This window comes from Macadamia integrifolia, unplaced genomic scaffold (assembly GCF_013358625.1).
Source record: "Macadamia integrifolia cultivar HAES 741 unplaced genomic scaffold, SCU_Mint_v3 scaffold1647, whole genome shotgun sequence".
Lineage (NCBI taxonomy): Eukaryota > Viridiplantae > Streptophyta > Magnoliopsida > Proteales > Proteaceae > Macadamia > Macadamia integrifolia.
In genome coordinates, this window is record NW_024868289.1 from 94675 (window position 1) to 115988 (window position 21314).

Below are 21314 nucleotides of genomic sequence, written 5' to 3' on the forward strand. Positions count from 1 at the left end.
CCCCCCCCAAAAAAAAGCATTGGATTTCTACTTATATATATTGCTCAGTAGCAAGTTTTTTAATGCTTTTATCATGTGTGTGCCAATTATTGTATGCGTATGGATTAATAGATGGGTATTGGTTGATGGGTTTGATTGGATAGAGCTCTATACGAGAGATGAACTCCTTCATGGGTAGTGACTTCGATTAATCTATTCTAAAAGTATAAAGTATGATTATCATGTGTGAGCTTATTTACAACTGAATTATCACATAAAAAACAACTCTCAAAATTATGTTATCAATAATAATTAAGCATGCAAGTGTATTTCTGTTATTTTCCATAATTGAGTCCTTCCTTGAGAGAGATCGAAACTATGGTCATCCTACTATTATCATCACAAGGAGGAGACAAAAAAATACATTTACAAGTTAATCTAGATTATGTCCTCTCAATACAATGGTCAGAATGGACATATAATCTATATATTGTGATATTTGGAGGAAAAAAAAAAAAAAATGGACCTTGTGACAATAATAATTTGCTTTAAACTTTTTTTTATTTAGCTATGAAAAATTCTATTATGAGGTGATGGAGTTTCTAGCTTCCATTGAGAGTACCAACTATTTTCCAAAAAAATTGAAGGCCAACAATTGCCCTCTACTTCAACCATGTTTAACCCCCAAATTTTCTTGTATTATAGAAAAAGGGTTAAGAGTATTGCCAATGATATCTATGATGTGTAAGACAACTCCCTTTTCTTGCATAAACATAGATGGGACACTTTTTCAACTGCTAAATGCTAACAATTGCCATATATCTCCATTTCTCAATAGCAAATGTATTGGTGTTTACAATCCTATTATAGTACTAGTTCAAGTAATAAGTTTTCACAAGATAAAGATTATCTTGATCAATATAGTAGGGTTCCTTACAGATCCAGGCCATGATGGGGTCTCGGTTGTCTTTTACCATCAAAGATGGAAGTGTGTTAAAGATGTCGTTGTAATATTTTTGTCTGATTTCTTCACCAAACGTAGTCTTAGCAATATATTTTTGCCCATACGATTTCAGACCTATCAGTTTGTGCACTATTGCTTGCACGATTATTATTAAGCTCTTTGTGCATTGTCTCCAATCTGTTCTTCATTTTATCTCTCTTCTAGGATGCCTTTCTGAAGGAAGACATATAACACACAACATTAGTATTGCTAAAAAAATCATCCATTTCATGAACCACAGTAAGAGTTGTGAGGGAAGGATAGCTATTAAGATAGATATGTCTAAGGCCTATGATTGTGTGAAGTGGGGCTATATATATTAGAGCATTTTTCTAGTTTCTGGGGTTCTCAGATTATTAGTGTGATCTTGTTAGTGTTCTGATTTCTTCTACCTATTATTCCATTAATTTGATGTGTCCTAATTTTAATTATTTTGAAGCTTCTAAGGGGATTAGAAGCACCAAATTCAGTAGGTTGAATGCCAAATTCAGGAGAGGGGAGTCGAAAGGATAAAAAGCAATTTTTTCTTCTTGACTGGGAAAAGGTTGCAAACCCAAGCCCAATGATGGGTTAGGTGTTAGACTCAATCATGTCCTTAATCCTGCCCTTTTGATCCATCTAGTATGGTGACTAGTTTCAAACCCCTCTTCATATGGGGTATAGGATCTTTAAGAGCTCGGTATTTCCCAAATAATAATCTCTTGGATGTGGATTCTAAACCTAAATTTGGATCATGGACCTGGAAACACATTGTTCTCAAGAGTTTAGTAATGTTGGAGTACTTAATAATAATTCTAATACTAAAAAAATATATTGCTAAGGTTGAGTTTGATAGTTATTCAAAAAAATGTTTTTGACGTTTTTTCGTTCTATGGGAATAAAAAAATAGAATAAAGTGTTTGGTGTCAATTTGGTGTTTTTTAATTTTTTTTTTTTAACAAAAAGGAAAAAAAATGCTAAAATTGAGTTCCCTTTTTGTGTTTTCCTTCACTTTTTAATTGATTTGGATTATCTTAAATAATATTGTTAAAAAAAAAAAAAATCTTCCCAATCCCAAAAATATCTTGTCAAATATAGATAGGTGGATTCATGACAATAATCTTTTCAAATCTACCAAACTAGAGGTGACTCAACCTACTCATGATACTTATGATGGATGTAACTCTTCTCTGTAGAACTCAGGGATTAGAGAGTGATCTCACAACTGGGATGACCTCCGGGTCCTCTTGGCCATGGGATCACTTGTTCCATTTTCTATTAAAAAAAAAAAAAAAAAAAAAAAAACCCACCCCTTGGAATGGTGGAAGAAATAAACACATTGAAAAGGCTCAACGTGGACAATGTTTTTCAAAGACCAAGTCGGCTAAACTCGTATTAATTAAATAAATCAAAATGAATCTTAAATTTTTAATTATTTTTTAATTATCATGTTATGGCGTTAACACGTGGCTCCATTAATTTACCTACAACCGATACAATATGATCCAAGGAGGAACGAGAAGAAGGAAGCAGAATTTGGAACAATAAATAAATAAATAGATAAAATAGATTTGATCCTAAATTGGGAAATAAATATTGTTTTCCTTACTTTATTTCTTTCTTTTTTTAGTCATAAACCCGTCTGACGAGGAAAAGGGGTGAAGAAAAGAAAGAGTCTAGGTTCTCTTCATGTATCCAAGTGGGTCCCGTAGGAATGGCGCCCACACTATGAAAAAGACTACCCTTTCCACTCTCGTTTTCTTGACAAACAAACACACCCCCTCAATGTCTATTTCCTCGGGTTTCCTTCCTTGGTTTTTCTCCTCTCTCTTCTCTCTCCTCTCTCGCATATAATGACCAGAACACGATCGACAATGTTCTCAAAAGCTCTTCCTACTCTTCCCTTTGAAGCTTCAGCGCTTCTTCTAAAATTTGGAAAATCAGATATTTTGAAGCTACTTTTGTACGAGAAGACGAAAGACTTTCTAGTTCCACTCTAACAGAGTCACAAACCAAGCAGCCGATACCAAAACCACTTTTTATAGCTTGTGCTGAGGTGCTTCAGCGGTTTATGTGGCATATGGCCGGTTTTTTGTTCTGAAAACCGCGTTTCGTTGGTGGGTTACTGGAGATTGGGTTTCTGGAAGGTGGGTTTTTTGCAGGTTTTTTTTTTTTTTTTTGTATCTTCTGGGTTTTCCTTGGTGGAGTCGTTGCTGGTGTTTTAATGAAAAGGATGAGGTGGTGGTTGGTGGTTTTGTCTTCTGAAATTTTGAAGGTTGGACGGATGGATAAGAGGAAGGTTGTTGGAGTACTAACCCCTCAAAATTTTCAGTGTGGGAATTTGGAATTCTGAAGTTGGAAGGTGGGCTGGCCAAGTGAAGGAAGGACCAACGAAGATAAGATCTGAACGTGTGTTTCGTTGTTTTGCTCAAGGAGGATAGGTACTGCTTCTATTTGCTCAGCATTTCTGGAATATGGTTTTGGGTTTTAAAAATGGTCCATATCTGCGATTATTTTGAACCTCCATTTTTGTTCTTTAATTCCATTTTCTGTTCTTGTGACATATGACTTGTGAGTCGAGTAGATTTAGACATGCATTTTTGAGAATGATGGGAAAAATAGATTTTTTTTTAGGGGAGGGGAGGGGGAATTAGGAACAAGAAGATGGTTAAAATATGGAATTTATCGAATTTGATTTTTGGTCTATTAAAGAAAGAACGAGGAAGGGAGGGTTGGAGGTTTGGGTCTTATAAGATCTCAAAAAATCTGGGAGGTGGTATAATTTTTGTTCTAATGTTTTTTCTGTTTCATTTGTTATTTTTGGGTACAGGGAATGGATCTGGAAGCTTGGTTTTAAGCATCGAAAGTAGCATTTTCTCCCATTCCTATATTGTGAAGCTTTTGAAAATTTGAACTTCGTAAATGGATTGAAGCAGCATCCTCATATGCAATGTCAAAAGCGGTAGCTTGTGGGCTGTTGATTTCTTGTCTCCTCCTCTCTGTTTCCGCCATTGACAATGGATACCCCCGCTGTAACTGCGAAGAAGAAGGCTTCTTGAGCGTGGAGAACATCCTAGATTGGCAGAGAGTGAGTGATTTCCTGATCGCTCTGGCTTACTTTTCGATCCCCATTGAGCTCCTTTACTTCGTTAGCTGCTCCAACTTCCCCTTCAAATGGGTCCTTTTTCAGTTCATAGCTTTCATTGTCCTCTGCGGGCTGACCCATTTGCTCAATGGCTGGACTTACGCTCCACACCCATTCCAGCTGATGCTGGCCCTTACCATCGCCAAATTCCTCACTGCTCTGGTCTCCTGTGCCACTGCCATAACCCTTATAACCCTTATACCTCTGCTACTCAAAGTGAAGGTTAGAGAGCTTTTCTTGAAGAAGAAAGCTTGGGAGCTGGATAGAGAGGTGGGAATGATGAAGAAGCAGAAGGAAGCCAGTTGGCATGTCCGGATGCTGACCCATGAGATTAGGAAGTCACTTGATAGGCATACGATATTGTACACCACTCTGGTTGAGCTTTCCAAGACTTTGGACTTGCAGAACTGTGCAGTATGGATGCCCGATGAGAATAAAACTGAAATGCACCTCACTCATCAGTTAGAGGGATCTTCCAATTCCTATCATAACGCTATTCCAATCAGTGATCCAGATGTCCAGAAGGTCAAGGAGAGTAAGGGAGTGCAGATCCTTGGGGCTGATTCGGCCCTTGGGATCGGAAGCAGTGGTGGGTCTGGTGAGCCGGGGGTGGTTGCGGCAATACGAATGCCAATGCTGAAGGTGTCAAACTTCAACTTCAAAGGGGGCACGCCGGAGCTTATTCAACAATGTTATGCAATGCTGGTTTTGGTTCTTCCAAACACACCAGCTAGAGTTTGGAGTTACCATGAGCTGGAGATTGTTGAGGTGGTTGCTGATCAGGTAGCCGTTGCACTATCCCATGCCGCAATTTTAGAAGAATCACAACTCATGACGGAGAAATTGGAGGAGCGGAATAGGGCATTGCAACTGGCTAGGAAGAATGCGATGATGGCAAGCCAAGCGAGGAACTCATTCCAGAAGGTGATGAGCCATGGCATGAGGAGGCCAATGCACTCAATCTTGGGCCTACTTTCTATGATGCAACTTGAGAATATGCGCAGTGAACAGCAGATTATTGTTGAAGCTATGACGAAGACCAGCAGTGTCCTCTCAACTTTGATTAATGATGTTATGGAGATTTCAAACTCAGACAAGGGAAGGTTCCCATTAGAAATGAGGCCTTTCCAGCTACATTCTCTGGTGAAGGAAGCAGCTTGCCTTGCCAAGTGTCACTGTGTTTGTAAAGGTCTTGATTTCAGTATTGAGGTAGATAACTCGGTTCCTAATTGGGTGCTGGGTGATGAGAGGAGAATTTTTCAGGTGATTCTACATATGTTTGGGAATCTTTTGGATGGGTGTTATGGAGGAGAATCCATAACCTTCAGGGTCCTTTCAGAGATTGGAAATGAGGGAAGTAATGAGAAACAATGGGCAATGCGGAGACCAAACTCTTCAGATGAGTATGCTTCTATAAAGTTTGACATTGGGATTGACAATAACTGTACTCAATCAGAAGGCTCAGTCTTAATGACACAGCTTGCAAGGGAGGGGATTGAAGGAGGCCTGAGTTTCACCATGTGCAAAAAACTTGTGCAGGTAAGAACTCTTGAGTATTTTTATAATACTCCACTTTTACCTATTTGCATCTAGGGTTGCATAAATAGTGATAGAAAGTTGGGGAAGTTATACTCATGAGTCAGATGAACAGATTTTCATGATTACAGCATTTGAAAAGCCAGTGAACACTGTTTTTCCTCTCAAACTTGCTGAAAGATACATAGAATTGATGGTTCATCTAGTCATTTCTATGATTTGGATTATGAATTGTTTGAATTGAGAGCATTTTTTAAAATGCATTGTAAATAGAACTGTAATGTTTGAAACTAGTAAGGAGACTGGATTTACTCTTATAATTGGATGGAGATGGGGATGCTTCTGTGGTCCAGAAAACCAGTGTCTATACATTTGTCCTACAGAAATCATATTATTGAGCCTACTATGTCTGCATTCTTTGATAAAATGTCTTTGCTCTTTCTAAAGTTATGGTTTGGAAGTTATCTTGTATCCAGCTGACTTCAGGTTCACTCTTATTTGTGCATTTTGAAGGCACATAGAGTTCCTTGCTAATTCGAAAATTCTTTACTAGAAAAGACTTAATGATTGGGTATCGAAAGTAGCCAATCCAACTTAAACTCATCAAAAGTTAAATCTTTGCTGCTTTCTGTCATCTACACAAATCATGTCATTCATTTTACCCCATAAACTTTTGATGAAGATATAGGATGATATTTTCCTAGTGATGGATTTAAATTTATACTTTCTAATGAAGAAGCTGTATTTCATATTATATTATAGTATTTATTAAAATAAACCTTTGTAATTAATTTGCAGATGATGCAAGGTAACATCTGGGTTCTCCCAAACACTCAAGGCCTTGCACAAAGCATGACACTCATCCTTAAGTTCCACCGACAACCACCAGTTGGGAGGGGAGTCTTCCACCCACAAGGATCCTCAGAGCACATATTTTCAGAGTTCAAAGGCCTTCAAATTGTATTAGTTGATGATGATGATATTAACAGGGCTGTTACGCGGAAGCTTCTTGAGAAGCTCGGTTGCTGTGTATCAGCTGTTTCATCAGGCTTTGAATGCCTCAGTGCTCTAGGCCCCTCTGGGACTAGAATTCAAATTGTTATCTTGGAGCTCCACATGCCTGAGATGGATGGGTTTGAAGTTGCTACAAGGATCCGAAAGTTCCGGAGCTGGAGTTGGCCATTGATTGTAGCTCTTACTGCTAGTGCTGATTTAAATTTGTGGGAGAGATGCCTGCAGGTTGGAATGAATGGTGTCATTCGAAAACCAGTTCTGTTACAAGGTATTGCAGAAGAACTCCGGAGAGTCCTCCAACTGGCAGCCAAAGGGGTGTGAAGAAGTCTCTAAAGTTAAATATGCACATCAAGCAGTCAATATTCTTACCAACCTTGTGGGTGTCACCACCAAATAAAAAAACTAGTCCCTTACAGATTCAGGCATAGGGATGTTACTTACATGGTTCATACTCAAATTGTATACAAAAATTAGGCCTCCCCCCCACCCCCCACCCCCTCTCTCCCCCTCTTCTGCCATTTGTGTTTCATAATATAGGTAGATAAAGGTTTCACTTCTTACTTAAAATGAAAATTTAATGATATACCTAGGGCCATTTAAAGGTGCCATTTTTCTGTATAAATTTTCATCTTGGGGATTGCAAATCTATATCTGAATGGGTAGATCTATTGAGGGTCCTATATGGTATGAACAAGCCAATGTTAATGATTTACTCTTAGAATTTTCTTGTAAAAAAGAGGTTAAAAAAAAAAAAAAAAAAAAATTTTGAATTAGGTTAAAAAATCAATAAATTTTCTTTATAGGAATTCAGAAAAGAAAAATGTGTCACATTCCTTTTCCTGGTTGAAGAGGATGTCAAGTCAGCAAACCTTATGGCATACCTAACCCAACACCCTGCAGACCCACCAAAATAAAAATAAAAATAAAATAAGGCTTTTAAAATGGTACCATAAGACTGTCAGTTAATAAAATGTTGCTTGGGTTGAACATGGTTTGGTTCGAATGTCCACATGCACTGTTTGGGTAGATTAACTACCTTAGCTCCTCCCATCATAATGCATTATTATATGGATTTTTTTATTTTTTATTTTTAACAATGCGTATTAGACTAGTCTTGTGGGTCCATCTAATCTCATAACTCTATGCATTGAATCATACCAGGGTTGAATGAGACCATTTCGCTTTCATTGAGTGTGAATGGTTCTAAAATTGTAAAAAATAGTCCAACTCATAACCACACGCTTCTTGAGGCGAACATCATTTGCCAATTCTGTTACCCCTTGGGGGTTTTATATAAATAATTACACAAGATGTTACAACCTTCTTTCCTTTCTTTTCTTAATATATTTTTATTGTATGATTTTTCTATTCAATTTTACATTGATCAAGATACTCCCATATATCTTCTTTCCTACTTTCTTTCAATATATATTTGGTATGATTTTTTCAATCAATTTTATCTTGAAAAAGATTCATCAAATCTTTCCTTTCAATGATGGAATCGAGATCCACATCATCTTATATTTCCTCCATACTCCCCCCTTAAATTGACATCTTCTAACTCTTTGTAAAGATATCATTAATTTGATGGGGAGTTATATAAACTACACTACAACTATCACAATAAATATATCGTAGAATACGCAAGGATGAATCAATGGCTTCAACCACTACAAGAAAAGCCATTTTCAACTACAATTGTGGTAATTGCAGGTGTAGATGCAAGTGAGTTCATACTTCCATATGAACACGTATGAAAGTATTATGTTCAGCAGGTTTGGGTCCTATCGCTTTTTGATGGCCCTTCAAAATCAACCCCCAAACTCATGTGACGGAATGAAATATATATTATACCTCCACCAGAGGGAAAGTCAACATGCCCTCTCCAACTTTCTAAGTCTATACTCCCTTACAACTGCTGTAGTGACATGCCCAAATCATCATCGCTTCTCCTTCCCCTTTTGGCTCAACAAGTTTTTCTCTCTCTTTGAAAAATTTTCTAAAGCTACATGTGTATTTTAGTAAATTTTCTACATAGATTTTCGCTATATATTTATAGCGAGGTTTCTTTCTCTGGAAGTAATTTGAGAGAGATGTGAAGATAAATGATATAACCCTATTCTCCATTGATAGTGAAGCAAGATCTCATCTCACTGTGAAAGTAGGAAAATCTGATCAAACCACGTAAACATATGTGCATTGTATAATTGTTTGTTCTTATTTTTCCATAAATTTACATCGTTTTAAGGTTGCATTTGTATAAGATACTCTTAGTTTTTGTCCTACACCTTTATAGAGGTCCAAGCATTGTCATGATTTCTTACGTTAACCTTAGATTTTTCAATGTTTTACTTTGCCACTTGACCAACTATGATAAAAATAAAACATGACATGTGAGCATGAGAGCATGAGACCTGTAACTCTACCTCCCAACAAAATTCCAACCCCATTAGATTTGTTAAATAGGTGGGCCTACCCTATGGACATGCAAATCCATAAGATCTTCAGGCCCTTTATCAAAAAAAGAAAAAAGTATTGACTATATTTTCAACTTTGCAAGTGTTGGAAGTTGAAGTCGCTCAACCATATTACTTGCCATTCATGTTTTAGCAGAACTGAAAATAACATGAGATGAATGGCAAAAGGGATGTGTTTCAAGGGAGGAAAGCTTTTCGCAGAGTTTGAGGGGGGAGAAGTCAAGAAAGGTCTATCAGGCCATGTGCCGTAGCCCATACATGTAATGAGATGAAGATCTATATGCTTTATCATCCATGATTGTCCTTTGGACCAACCAGACAACCAGTAATGGATCCACTGCTCCAGTACAACTCCTCCAAGGGTCTTTGGTGTTTGACAGATGAGAAAGTGACGGCCTTTGAGAAGCGATTCTCCTCTCACCCCATGGAAAGGACGAACTTGCCCCCTTCCATCCCATCCTACCCATTGGTCAAGGGCCAGGGCTGCTTCCTCTACCTATATCCGTATGTATAATTAGGGGAAAATGTCGTTGTAATTAAGGTTGGTGAAAAACGTTATTACTTTTTTTTGTTTATTATTTATTTTTCAACGAGAGTAAACCTTGTTATTTTCATATGTTTACTTGAAAAAATGTGCAGTTTTTAATAAGGGGAAAAGAATCCTAACCGATCACACCCGCTCTGCCTAGACACATGCTGCCCCCTTGTGGTCGATGTCTCCACCTACTATTCAATTGGTCCATGCCCTAGTGCAATAGCCATGTGACTAGTTAGCGTTTTCTTTCTCTTTTAATAATGGCACAATGACAAATCATTTTCAAATTATTTTAAAAATTCTTTTTATCCTTATATTAAATAATTTTCGGGGGACTCAGACATGCGACAATTAAAAGAATGTTACAAGTTCTCACTTCACTGTATTAATGACCACTAGATGCACCTTATATTGTATTGCATACACTTGTGGACTAACTGGTTAGGGTAAACTCGGACGTCATAAGTTCGACTTCCATTAGACACACATTGGGCCACTCACATGGGGTGTTTAGTGCTCTTCACTATGACCCAGTCCATGCGGTTGTGGGGTCAATATAAGTCTGTGGGACTAGTCAAGCCGAAGGCCTGGATATCCACCGCAAAAAAAAAAAAAAGAGACCAAGAGCCCGTTTGGTATAGTTTCAAAAAACCGTTTCTACTGTTTTTTTGTTCTATTGGAATGGAAAAACTTAAAAAACTGTTTGGCAACCTTATGATATGTTTCAGTTTTTCTTGAAATAAAACTTGGGAAAAAATTGATTTGGAGGCCAAAAGACGGAACGAAAAATTGTCGTTCTGTCCGTGTAGTTTTGTTCCAAACTTGTAAACAAAGGAACGATTTTGAACCCTTGTTCCCGATAAAATCACTCACCCTCTTTCACCTCACCCTTTCACCTTTGTGCACATAGAGCTGGAGAAGAACGATCGCTGGAGAAGAAGAACGATCAACCTTCACTCCTCGACACAGCAGGTACATCTTTGGTTTCTTTCTTCTTCTTTCTTCATCTTCACTCTTCTTCTTCTTCTTTGCTATTCTCTATTTCGCACAAACCCTAACCAGAAGGTTCTTGTATGGTTCTTCTCAAGGGAGAACTCCGCTGCTCATCTCTGCTCGTCGATCACGTCTGGAAGTCTCAGATCTCATCTGTGAAGACTTAGATCTCTGCTCGTTTGCACTCAAACAGGTAAGGATAATTTAACATTTTCTTCTTTCGTTAGCTTCTCTGCTGATTCCTCATTGAGTTGAATTTATACACTTTAATGAGGTGGGTAATTCCCATTAGTTGATGCTGAAGAAAGTTTCCATTCAGATATGAAATTTCATATAGATATTCTAGAAAGGCAAATTTTGTGCCCTGTTTCATAATTTTCTTTAGTTTTTTTTTAGATTCAATTGCTAACCCAAGGCATTGCAATAGTCTTGTAGAGTCGGTTTCAATATATTTGCTTCTTGTGATGTAGAGCCAAAAAGTTATAATTTCTTCCAATCTTTAGCCCATAGTATGAAAGGTGTGAAAATATTTGTGTTCTAAAAGAAATATATCTTGAATTAGCTAGTTTGTTGGTCACATAAGCAGATTGATTTGGAGATATGATCTTTGAGAGTATTTGCTTCATTCTGTTAACTAAAAGCTTGGCTATGATTTTATGGACATAAGACAATGGTACTGAACATCAAATTGAATCCTCTTGATCAGATTTTGGACTTAAAACAAATAATAGAATGGTTAATCTGTTTAGAAGAGCAGCCATCATGAAAGAAAAAAAAAAATCCTTTCTGCTTCCTGTACAAGTCTACAACCTCTGAAGCAAGAGCATGACACAGCTTATGTAAAATTACCCTTAAAAAGTAAAAGACATCAGGGTCTTAGGGAGGAATTGGGTTTGACTCCCCACTCACAAATCACAAATCAAAATTCAGAAACAAACAACTCAACTCAACCTTATTCTTATTAGAAATACCCTACTGATCTAGGAAACCTTACTTTAGCTTCAAGGAACAAACCACTGTAATAGACCCGGTTCAGCCCTGCCCTGTTTCGATATGTTATTGACCAGATACAAAGATTTGAAACAAACGGGGTTCGCATTTTGGAAGAGTTCAAAAAGTAGTTTATAAATTTGACTTTCATTTACAAATGTTTGGACAAAAACATAACTAAAATTTCATTTGTTCAGGTAAGATATATGCTCTTTGAGTTGGGGAATTTCACATCTGGTTTTCATAAAAGAACACTCAAACTAAGGAAACAAAGCATGTGAACTGGAAAATGAAGTATTTTGTCCTTGCAATTATTGATGTTTTCTCATCCTTTGGCTCATCTTGTTGAAGCAACACTTTTTTATTACTCCTTAAGTTTGTTGTTGTTAGGATTTTGGTACTACTTCAAGATTGAACCCTTTAGCTGGATGGATACCAGATTGGAAGATCTTTGTCTTATGTTGCTTATATTACTTTTTGTTTCTTTAGTGCAAGAAATTGTTATTCTGGGAAATTTTTCGAAGCTGATTTTTCTGCATGCATGTAAGTTTTATTTACAAATGTTTGTATCATATTCAGAAGATGAACTTTGTTATTTCTTTTTTTAATGCTCAGTCTTTATTATTATTATTCAGAATGAATTAGAAAATGAACCATTATTGGTTAAGCTAATTAATGACAACTGAATTAAAGTTTGAGATACATATTGGACTTTCTATCTCAAAATTGCATTAATTTTATAATTTTGTATTATTGAAGAATGTATAATAACCTAGTATGCTAACTTTTTACGCTAACTTATAATGTTTGAAAGTAGTATCTCTACCGTTAAGTGGTCAGAACTTGAGATCACTGTTTTCATTGAAACAATGAAAGAAGCTGTAAAAAATGGTCAGTATAATACCGGCAGAGATTGCACAGAACCCGAAATATTACCCTTTTTTCAAGGTAAATATGTTAATATGATGTTTGTAATTAAATATATGAATATTTATATTCTTATATGTAGTGACTATTTAATTGTCAATATATGTCATAGCATTGTATTGACGTCATAGATGATACTCACATCCATGGGGTAGTTTCAAGAGAGGATCAAACTCGATATAGGAATCGAAAGGGGATAGTAATTTCTATGTTGCCCAAATTCAACTGGGGTAATTTATTTCTACAATTGATCTAAACCTATAGATAATTTTAGATTTTTTTTTTTTAATTTGATGTTAAATTTCAACCCTAATCACATCTACTATTTGATATAGGCTGATAATCATAGATGTAGTATGTTTGTATGGTTGAAAGAGGAAACACATATCTCTACCATACAACATACGTTATGTTCAGAAAGCTCAACATCAACAACATCCACACCACCGTCCACTTTGAACGAGTATATGAAAAGATATCTGAAAGAGACACTTAAAAGATTAGAGGACCAAACAAATAAGATGAAAGACATCCTTCATGCATTCAAGTCTTTAGACTAGGACAAAAAGCAAAAATTTGGGGAATTATGTAATAATTAACTTGGACAAGGCATTGTTAATTTTGCACTTTATTCATCCTTTTGAAACCATTTTTTTTTATTTGGTATGTAATACTTTATTGTCCCAAAGGATTAGCAATTTGTAAACCTATTTTAATGTTATTTCTGTAATTATTGAAAAAAAAAAAAGGGTTTCTGAAACAAGCATTACCAAATGGTAGAACCGTCGTTTTTCTGTTCAGAAATTGTTCCAGAAACAAATTCACCAAACAACCTTAAATCGTTTAAAAACAGCGTTTCGACACAGAAACTGAAATTTCCATTTTTGACATGAAACGGAATTTATGGAACAGAAACGATACCAAACGGGCTCTAACTGGTTAGGGGTGTCAATTTTCAGCCCAAATCAGGGTTCAACTATGATCGAACTGAACCCTTATTAGTTTCGTTATGGGTTGAAGTTTTATGAAACCGATAGAAATCAAAACCGAAGCCAAAAAGACAACAAAAAAAAAGGTCATTTTAAAAAAAAAAAAATTAATAATATATGGAGCAAAATTGAACCAATAATAGCTCGATGAGAGCTTGCTAAGCTAACCCGATAAAGTACAGAAACCAATTTGGATCGAGATCCAACATTTAGCTTTGGTTTGATTTCAATTGACCCAAAACCGATTCAGCTGAACCAAACCCATCGATTGATACCTCTAGACCCTAACCGTGCAATCCCATTTCCTCTTTAGTAGATAACCCCTTCCCTGAATAAGAATTGTCTCCTATTGTAGATAACCCTTTCCCTGGATAAGAACCGGTGTCGCATAGGAAAGATGGCCTTGATGAAAGTGGGCTGAGAATATATTTTTTATTATTTTTGCTTTAGGTTTAATGATTTTTATTGTTACATGATTAATAAATTATTATTATTATTATATCCGCAATATGGGTAGTTATAGAAAATGGGTATAAGAAGTTGTAATTGAATGGAATTAGTGGAAGTTGTAGGATTGTGGATTGTTAACTGTTATCGTATTCGTCTATTTATTTAGCAAGAGATAACGAAAAATGCACGAATTGAATTCTTAAATTGTCTCAAAGATAGAGGTAGGCTTCTTTATCCAAGCCAAAAGCAAGGCCTCGTTCGTAAAGCCAAACCCTTCCCTTACCTTTTCTTTTATCTTTTCTATTTTTCTTTTCTCTTATCTCTCTATTTGTGCTAACATTTATCTAGATCAATTGATAAATTTAGTTAAATGATCTAATTAAATTGTCCATTAGAATCTTCTATCATAAAAGATGGAACGACACCAAGGTAAGGAGAATGGAAGAAACTATGGATTCCCAAGGGATTGGAAGAAAGTGGAATCTCCTAATGTAAGTAAAACAATAACCAGGAAATAGGCATAAGACTTTGACAAACTATTATATTAATGGAAATATAAATATAAGTAAAGATGATTTACTTGTTCAATCGATCCTCTGAAACAGTAGTAGAAATTGTCTCACTTTAAATGAAGTTGAGTCGCATAGTATGTATACTCTCCTTAAGGTATTTGAACTTCCTGTATATTTGTATGCAACCGGGTTGACCTTACATTCTTACCTCCAAGATAAAATAGCTTCCAAATTGACTAAGGTGCACTTCTAATAATTGATTCGAATAGGTATGTTCGAAGGTAATCCTCAGAAACTTACAGAAAACCAATACCAAAAAGGAAACAAAGACCAGAAGCACTTGCAGAGAACAGAGAACAAAAAAAAAAAACTCTCACAATATGTATTTCGTACAATACCCAACCAGAATTTGTATTCTGTATATATGGAATGTAAGCACCTATATACAAATGGGTATATCTGTATAGGTACCCATATATATACAGGTGTGACTCTATGCATGTATGGGTATATATACCAATAATATGTCCCTTCGTGTGGATCCAAACAAAACGTTACATGTAGTAAAATGTAGGTTCTTTGAACCACTTGTACCTGACCCAGACCACGGCCACAGCCCGATGCACGTGGGATTCAAAAGCAACATAGGAACCCCCACATACACATGATAAGGGACTAAACTTTTGTGAGTTATCTTTAGCTTATACACAACTCCACAAGTGCTAAAGACAAAATAATAAAAGTAGAAGAAATACTTTTGAGGGGAAAGCTGAATTTCAAAAAGACTACTTTAGATTTAAAAAAGAGACTATTTTGAAAAGGCCAATTTAACCATAGTTTGAAAATTAAATTCCAACACCCAATAGGAGTAGTCTTTTTCTTTTTTTTCGATAAAGAGCAATATCATTGATAGTGGGGACAAGTAGAGCTCAAGGCATCCTGATTGCAGTATTCAAGGAGCCAAGAAGTGGAAACTGGCCAATCTGTCTTACTTGTCATAGACAGGGCCTTCCTGGCTAGGAGATGTGCGACAAAGTTTGATTCCCTAGGAATACACACAAAAGAGCAACTAGTAAGACAGGATGCCATAGATTTGATATGCTCCAAAATACCAGTAATAGTAAATGGAGGGGATTCCTATGGGTTGAAAATGAGTGAAACAAGATTTGAGTTATCCAACTCCACAATAACTTAGTGGTGGGAGGATGATTCAACAATTGATTGGAGGCCTAATAATACCGCCAACGCTTCCCCAGTCAAAACATCTGAAAAAGTAATAGGTTGAGATATAGCCCGCAAAGGAGAACCATCATGGTCACAGCACAACACACCCAATCCACCAGAGGTAGTTTCTAGTGGTAGAGTTGCATCACAGTTCAACTTGACACAGTTCAACTTGATAAAACTAGCTGGGGGGGGGGGATTCCATTTTCTGTTCACGGCTGAGGAGGAGAGGGTGGAATCTTGTTGCATAGTATTGCCTTTGTTCATAGAGACAAATTCCTGCCAAGCTCTTTAGGCTTTGGAGAAGACTTCCACCGGAGTCCATTCCTCGCGGTTGAACACCAAGTCGTTTCGAGCTAACCACAAGTGCCAGCATATGAAGGAGACAAGACCCAATGCTTCTGCCTTTGTTTTCTAGTTAGGAAAATTGAGATGATCCCAGGATTGAAGAAGAGTGGATAGTTTTGGCAAGTTATTGTTTGGAATAATAAACGAAAGATCATTGCCAAACCAAGTGGCCCTTGTAAAAGGGCATTCCAATAGGAGTAGTCTTTCAATAGTGGAAAGGAGCCTTGTCAAAAGAGAGAGAGGTGTTTACCCAAGGGTATGGTGAGAAGCAAAAATATTAAAAAATGGGATGAAAGAAAGGTGTACAAAAAGGCTTGGGTTTGACAATCAAATGGTAAGGGTCGCATTATTTTCTAAATCGTAATTGAAGTTTGGATTTACTCCATGGATGCAAGCTGTTTTTTCGAACCACATAATTCTCTTATCTCTTATGTATTTGCATGTTTTATTTATTGTGTTCATTGTTCCTACAGATACACTTTAGTGTGTCATACATAATTTTGTCGATGTATACACATTTATACTTTGTACACGGTTTTGTGCATTGCTCATATCAAGAAGAAAACATTGGTTTCCCCCTCACAAAAAAATAAAATAAAAATAAAATAAAATAAAAGAAGATAATATATAATATATATATATATATATGACAAATTGATTAGTCTCCAGAATTATTCTTATTTTTCGTATCATCATCTAGTCATGTAATTATCTTTTGATTAGTTCTAATGGTGCCATGTGTTAATTTGAAGGATGGTATCAAAATTGTTTGAGAAAACAGTTCCTTTTAATGAGTTCTTGAAAAAGAAGGCTTGAGAAGTTGGGAAGTGGGTGCGTTCTAACACTTTAAATTATGTTTTTAAAAAAAGAGTAACGAAGGACAATTGTCTAGTGCAGTTGGCGAAGCTCTGGTGCATTAAGTGTACGCTCTCAAGGAGTTTGAGCCTCCTCCGTTATCTCCTTTTCCTACTTCTACTAAGTAAAAAAAAAAAAAAGGAAAAAAAGAAAAAGAAAAAGAAAAAGAAGAAGAAGAAGAAAAAAGAAAAAAAGAGAAGAAAAGAAAGAGAAATTGAGGTCTACCTATCAAGTAAATTTTGGCCCGATTACACTTTCTACATGGCAAATATATTAGTCAAGATTTTCTACTCACATGGGGTGCTTGCGTGCATGGGAACACCTATGAAATTGAAATCTCCACCTCAATTGAATCTACTATATGAATAGTCCCAACTCCGGATATACACTTTTTCTCTATATGTAAACGGCCCTATAATTCCACAAGGGCACAAGGTATGTGAGAGAGGAGGGATAAAGTGTGTGTATTGGGGGGGTAATTAAGAGAGCGTGCCAGTGATGACAAGAGAGTCGATCCTATGACCTCTTGAGACCCATGCACTCTAATTGTGTGGCATAATTGTCTTCTATCCAGATGATTGAATACAGAATATAAATTCGAAAATCTATTGATATCTAGATGGGTACGAATTAAAATTCAGATATTCATGTGTCTATTAGTCTAGACTTCTCCCAGCTCGTTCAATGTACCCAGGCACTCTTAGGACTAGTCATCTTGTCTCTTCTTAGGGTCTTCCTCTTTTTTTTTTTTCTTTTGGCTTATGATGTAGCATTCCTTTGATTTTGTTCCTTCTAACCCCAAGAAACTCCTCTGGGCATGATGGTGGGCTGCATATCATGGTAGAGGGTTGGCCTAAGTTCAAGGGAGAGGTCCTCCATTTGATGTGTGACATCCTGTATTTTCAATATATCCCCCCTCCCTCTTCCTCTTGGCCGTCCTTTCCTCTTGGAGCTAGGACGCGGCGGATGCCACCCTTGGCGCCCCTTTTGGGCAGCCATCCTTAGTACCCTATGGACCCTCGACACGAAATGATCAAAAGAAAAAACAAAAATAATTTTCCCATCTTTTGCTATATCATCTTCCTGATGGTTGTTATGTTTCTTCTGTTTTAGGGTCCTCCCCATGGATAACCAGATTGGTGGTTGATTGTTTTTGCTTCTTTCTTTAATATATTTTTCATTCATAAAAAATTTCAACAATATTGTCTATAGTATTGACATGGCAGAAAACAAATCGAAATGACCAAATTGTTTCCCTCCTTCACCCATTAAGTAGTGGAGAAAAGAAAAAAAATAAAAATAAAAAAACACTTATGGGAAAGAAAATTAAACAAAGAAATGGAAGAACACATGACCTGAAAAAGAAAAATGAAAATTAAACAAAAGAAATGGAAGGATTTTTTTTTTTTTTTTTTTTTTGGTTATATGAAATGGAAGAATAAATGAACTGATAAAGACATTAAGGGTGCACAAAGTCTAAAAACGGCCCACGTACCAGGTGGCCCATACTCTTCTGGCACTAACCAATATAGAATTTTTGGTGGGCTTATCATGGGCCCAGATATTCCAAAACTTTGGCTTTATTTCATCAATTGACTTGACATAAGATGCTACTACTTACTAATCACGCAGCTGTTTTCCTGAATCAATCTTCCCTTTTGGTTTCTGGTTTTGGTTAATTAATATAAGTTAGAGTGTGTGACACGTAGCAGGGGCACCCACTAAACTCAATCATCTATGTTATTCTGATTGGTGGGCCCAGTTGCTCTTATCTTTGGACCACCAACCCATATCCATCCAATATCACACTTGTCTGATTCCATTGACAGCAGTCTCAGGTGAGGCCACACCAACAAATGGTGGGACCCACCATTCCAATTGTCCTATCAAAAATTATTTAATAGGAGAATTTGTCTCATATGTGACTAATCACTTCCCATGGATATGGAAACATCCACTTCCAAGTTTCCATAATGATATATAGATTGTACAATGTATGTGGGAGATAAAATCAATAAAACAGGTTAACTTAGTTGCATAGAATATTAGATTTTTAGATGAAAAGGGTATGGACACTTGATGGCCCCTCAAACTAATTAATCAAGTTGGATTAATTTAGGAAAGTTTAATAATTCAAAACCCAAAACCCTCCCCACTTGCAGTTTGATCTATGAGAGAGAGAGAGAGAGAGAGAGAGAGAGAGGTGTTTTGGAAATAATAAGAGCTCTTTAATGGAGTTAGATTTACATAATTGATAATCCTATATTAACTTAAGTAACTTCAGTTAAAAAACCTTTAGAGAGAAATCCAAAGGAGTTTTTTTTTGGTAAAAAAATCTAAAGGGTGAAGCACTGAAGTATTGAGAGTATCAATCACCTCCATAAAGGGGTGTCAAAAAAGTCCAATTAATTCGAACAGGACCTGGGCTGAGATTTCAGTGCATAGAGTGGGTTAGGGTTGAGAATTTCATGTACAAGGTCGGGTTGGGTTGGGTCGGGTCAGGGTTGAGGTCTCAACCCAACCCAATCCGACCAATAATATAAATATGTTAAAAATTATAATTGGGTACTAATAGAAAAAGGTCTGCAAAAAATCTTTCGTTTTTCACAATCTACATATACATGAAAAATTGGTCTTTGGCCTTTACAATGAATCAAGATCAAGTAAAAGAAAAAAAAAATATTACTGGGTTGGGCTGGTCTAGTTAGGCTAAGCCTGGTCGAATCAGGGTCCATTACAGTTGAGTTGGGTTGGGTTGGGTTGGCCCGACCTAGGGCTGGGTTAGACTGGGCTAGGATTGGATTAAGAAACCATAGGGTTGGATTAGGGTTTTAAAAAACCCAGCCCAACCCATTAACACTCCTACTTGCATGTGAGTTTAAATACATCACAAGCTTGCATGAAGAAGAATGATGATCAACGTCCTATAGGTCAAACTTTTTTTCCCCTTTTCTTGGAAGGAACTTCAATGATAGAAATCTTTCTACTATCTATTCTAAATGATAGAAAAAATATAAAAATATAGACATCTCATTTTATCACCTTTCTGTTAGGACATATTTTCGTGATTTCATGAATCTTCGTAATGAATTTGAAAAAAAAATGGTCAAAAAATGAGTTTAGATAGATTATAGAAAATAATCTTCGTTGTGTGTTGACAAGTTCCCTTTCAGTGACAGTTTCTAGGCAGTTATAGAACTTAAGGTTCTTAAATCCCGCAGCTTCCAATGCTTAGATAAACCTTATCTAGCTATTACTGACCTAAAGACACACCTAAACCTACCCAAAACCTCTAAGGAACATGGTGGAAGAAACCACTTGATTTGTAATCCACTACAACCCTAAAATTGGTGGCATGAAGAGTCTACCTCCATTGTTGTTGTCGTTGTTGATTAGCAATAACTCTTCTGAGATCAGAGGGAACTCAAAGAATTTGGATTGAGAACATTATTAAGATCGTATTTAGTTATTGAGTAAGCTCATCCCTATGATCAAAAGACCATAACAATTGGCATGAATAAGAAGGGTGTTAATCGGTTCGGTTTCAATTTAAACGGTTCGATTTGGTTCGGTTCACATATATTTTGGTTGAAATCATAACCGCACCATTTACTAGACGGTTGCATTTTCTGAAACCGCAACCATTTAGTAAACGGTTTCGGTTCCCACGGTTTTTAAACGGTTTTGTTTTCCACGGTTTTTAAATGGTTTCAGTTTTACGATTTTAAACGGTTTCAGTTTTGGTTTATTCCATACGATTTCTAAACGGTTAGCAATCGATTTGCTAGTTTATTCACATGTTTACTAAAATTTGCTTTTGGTGACAAACGATTCAATCTTGAGAATGTGAAATGCAAACCATTATGTTTTGTTAAAACACCCAAACAACTAAGAAAAAAAAAATATTTTGATAGAAAATAGTCTCAAGCACATCTAACAAGTCAGTAAGTAATGCTTACAACGGGGATTTTCTTCTTCTTCCCCCTCCCAAATAATATATTATAATATTAAAAAATATATTTTTTTTTTTGGTAAATCAAAACTCATTCAGATAGAAGGTATGATAAACACAAAGTTTGAATATTCATAATCCAAAACTAAGGAATGAAAATTTGATCATAGTGTCTCACGTACCATTAACAGGGTTATCCTCGGTAGAGAATGGTTGAAACCATCTTCCCTATACAAAGGACTGTAACTACAACTCACATTTAATAGATCATTAAAGGCATTAGAAACAACAATAGAGGTTAGACTCCCTTGTTTGTCGGCCACCATACTGTAGACAATGCCAAGACATCCTCAAAGATGTCCCAAACAATGACAAAAGTGAAGCGTGCGATGGACAGTCTGCAAAT

General features: G+C 36.3%; 1 protein-coding gene across 1 annotated transcript; it reads left to right on the top strand.

Moving 5' to 3' along the window:
* Positions 1 to 2763: 2763 nt before the first annotated feature.
* Positions 2764 to 7028, top strand: LOC122064433 (protein EIN4-like). The gene is made up of 4 exons (XM_042628124.1): positions 2764 to 3108; positions 3294 to 3402; positions 3792 to 5645; positions 6441 to 7028. Exons 3-4 carry the CDS (start codon positions 3912 to 3914, stop codon positions 6975 to 6977), a joined length of 2271 nt encoding a protein of 756 aa, XP_042484058.1. The 5' UTR covers positions 2764 to 3108; positions 3294 to 3402; positions 3792 to 3911; the 3' UTR covers positions 6978 to 7028.
* The last annotated feature ends 14286 nt before the right edge of the window (positions 7029 to 21314 follow it).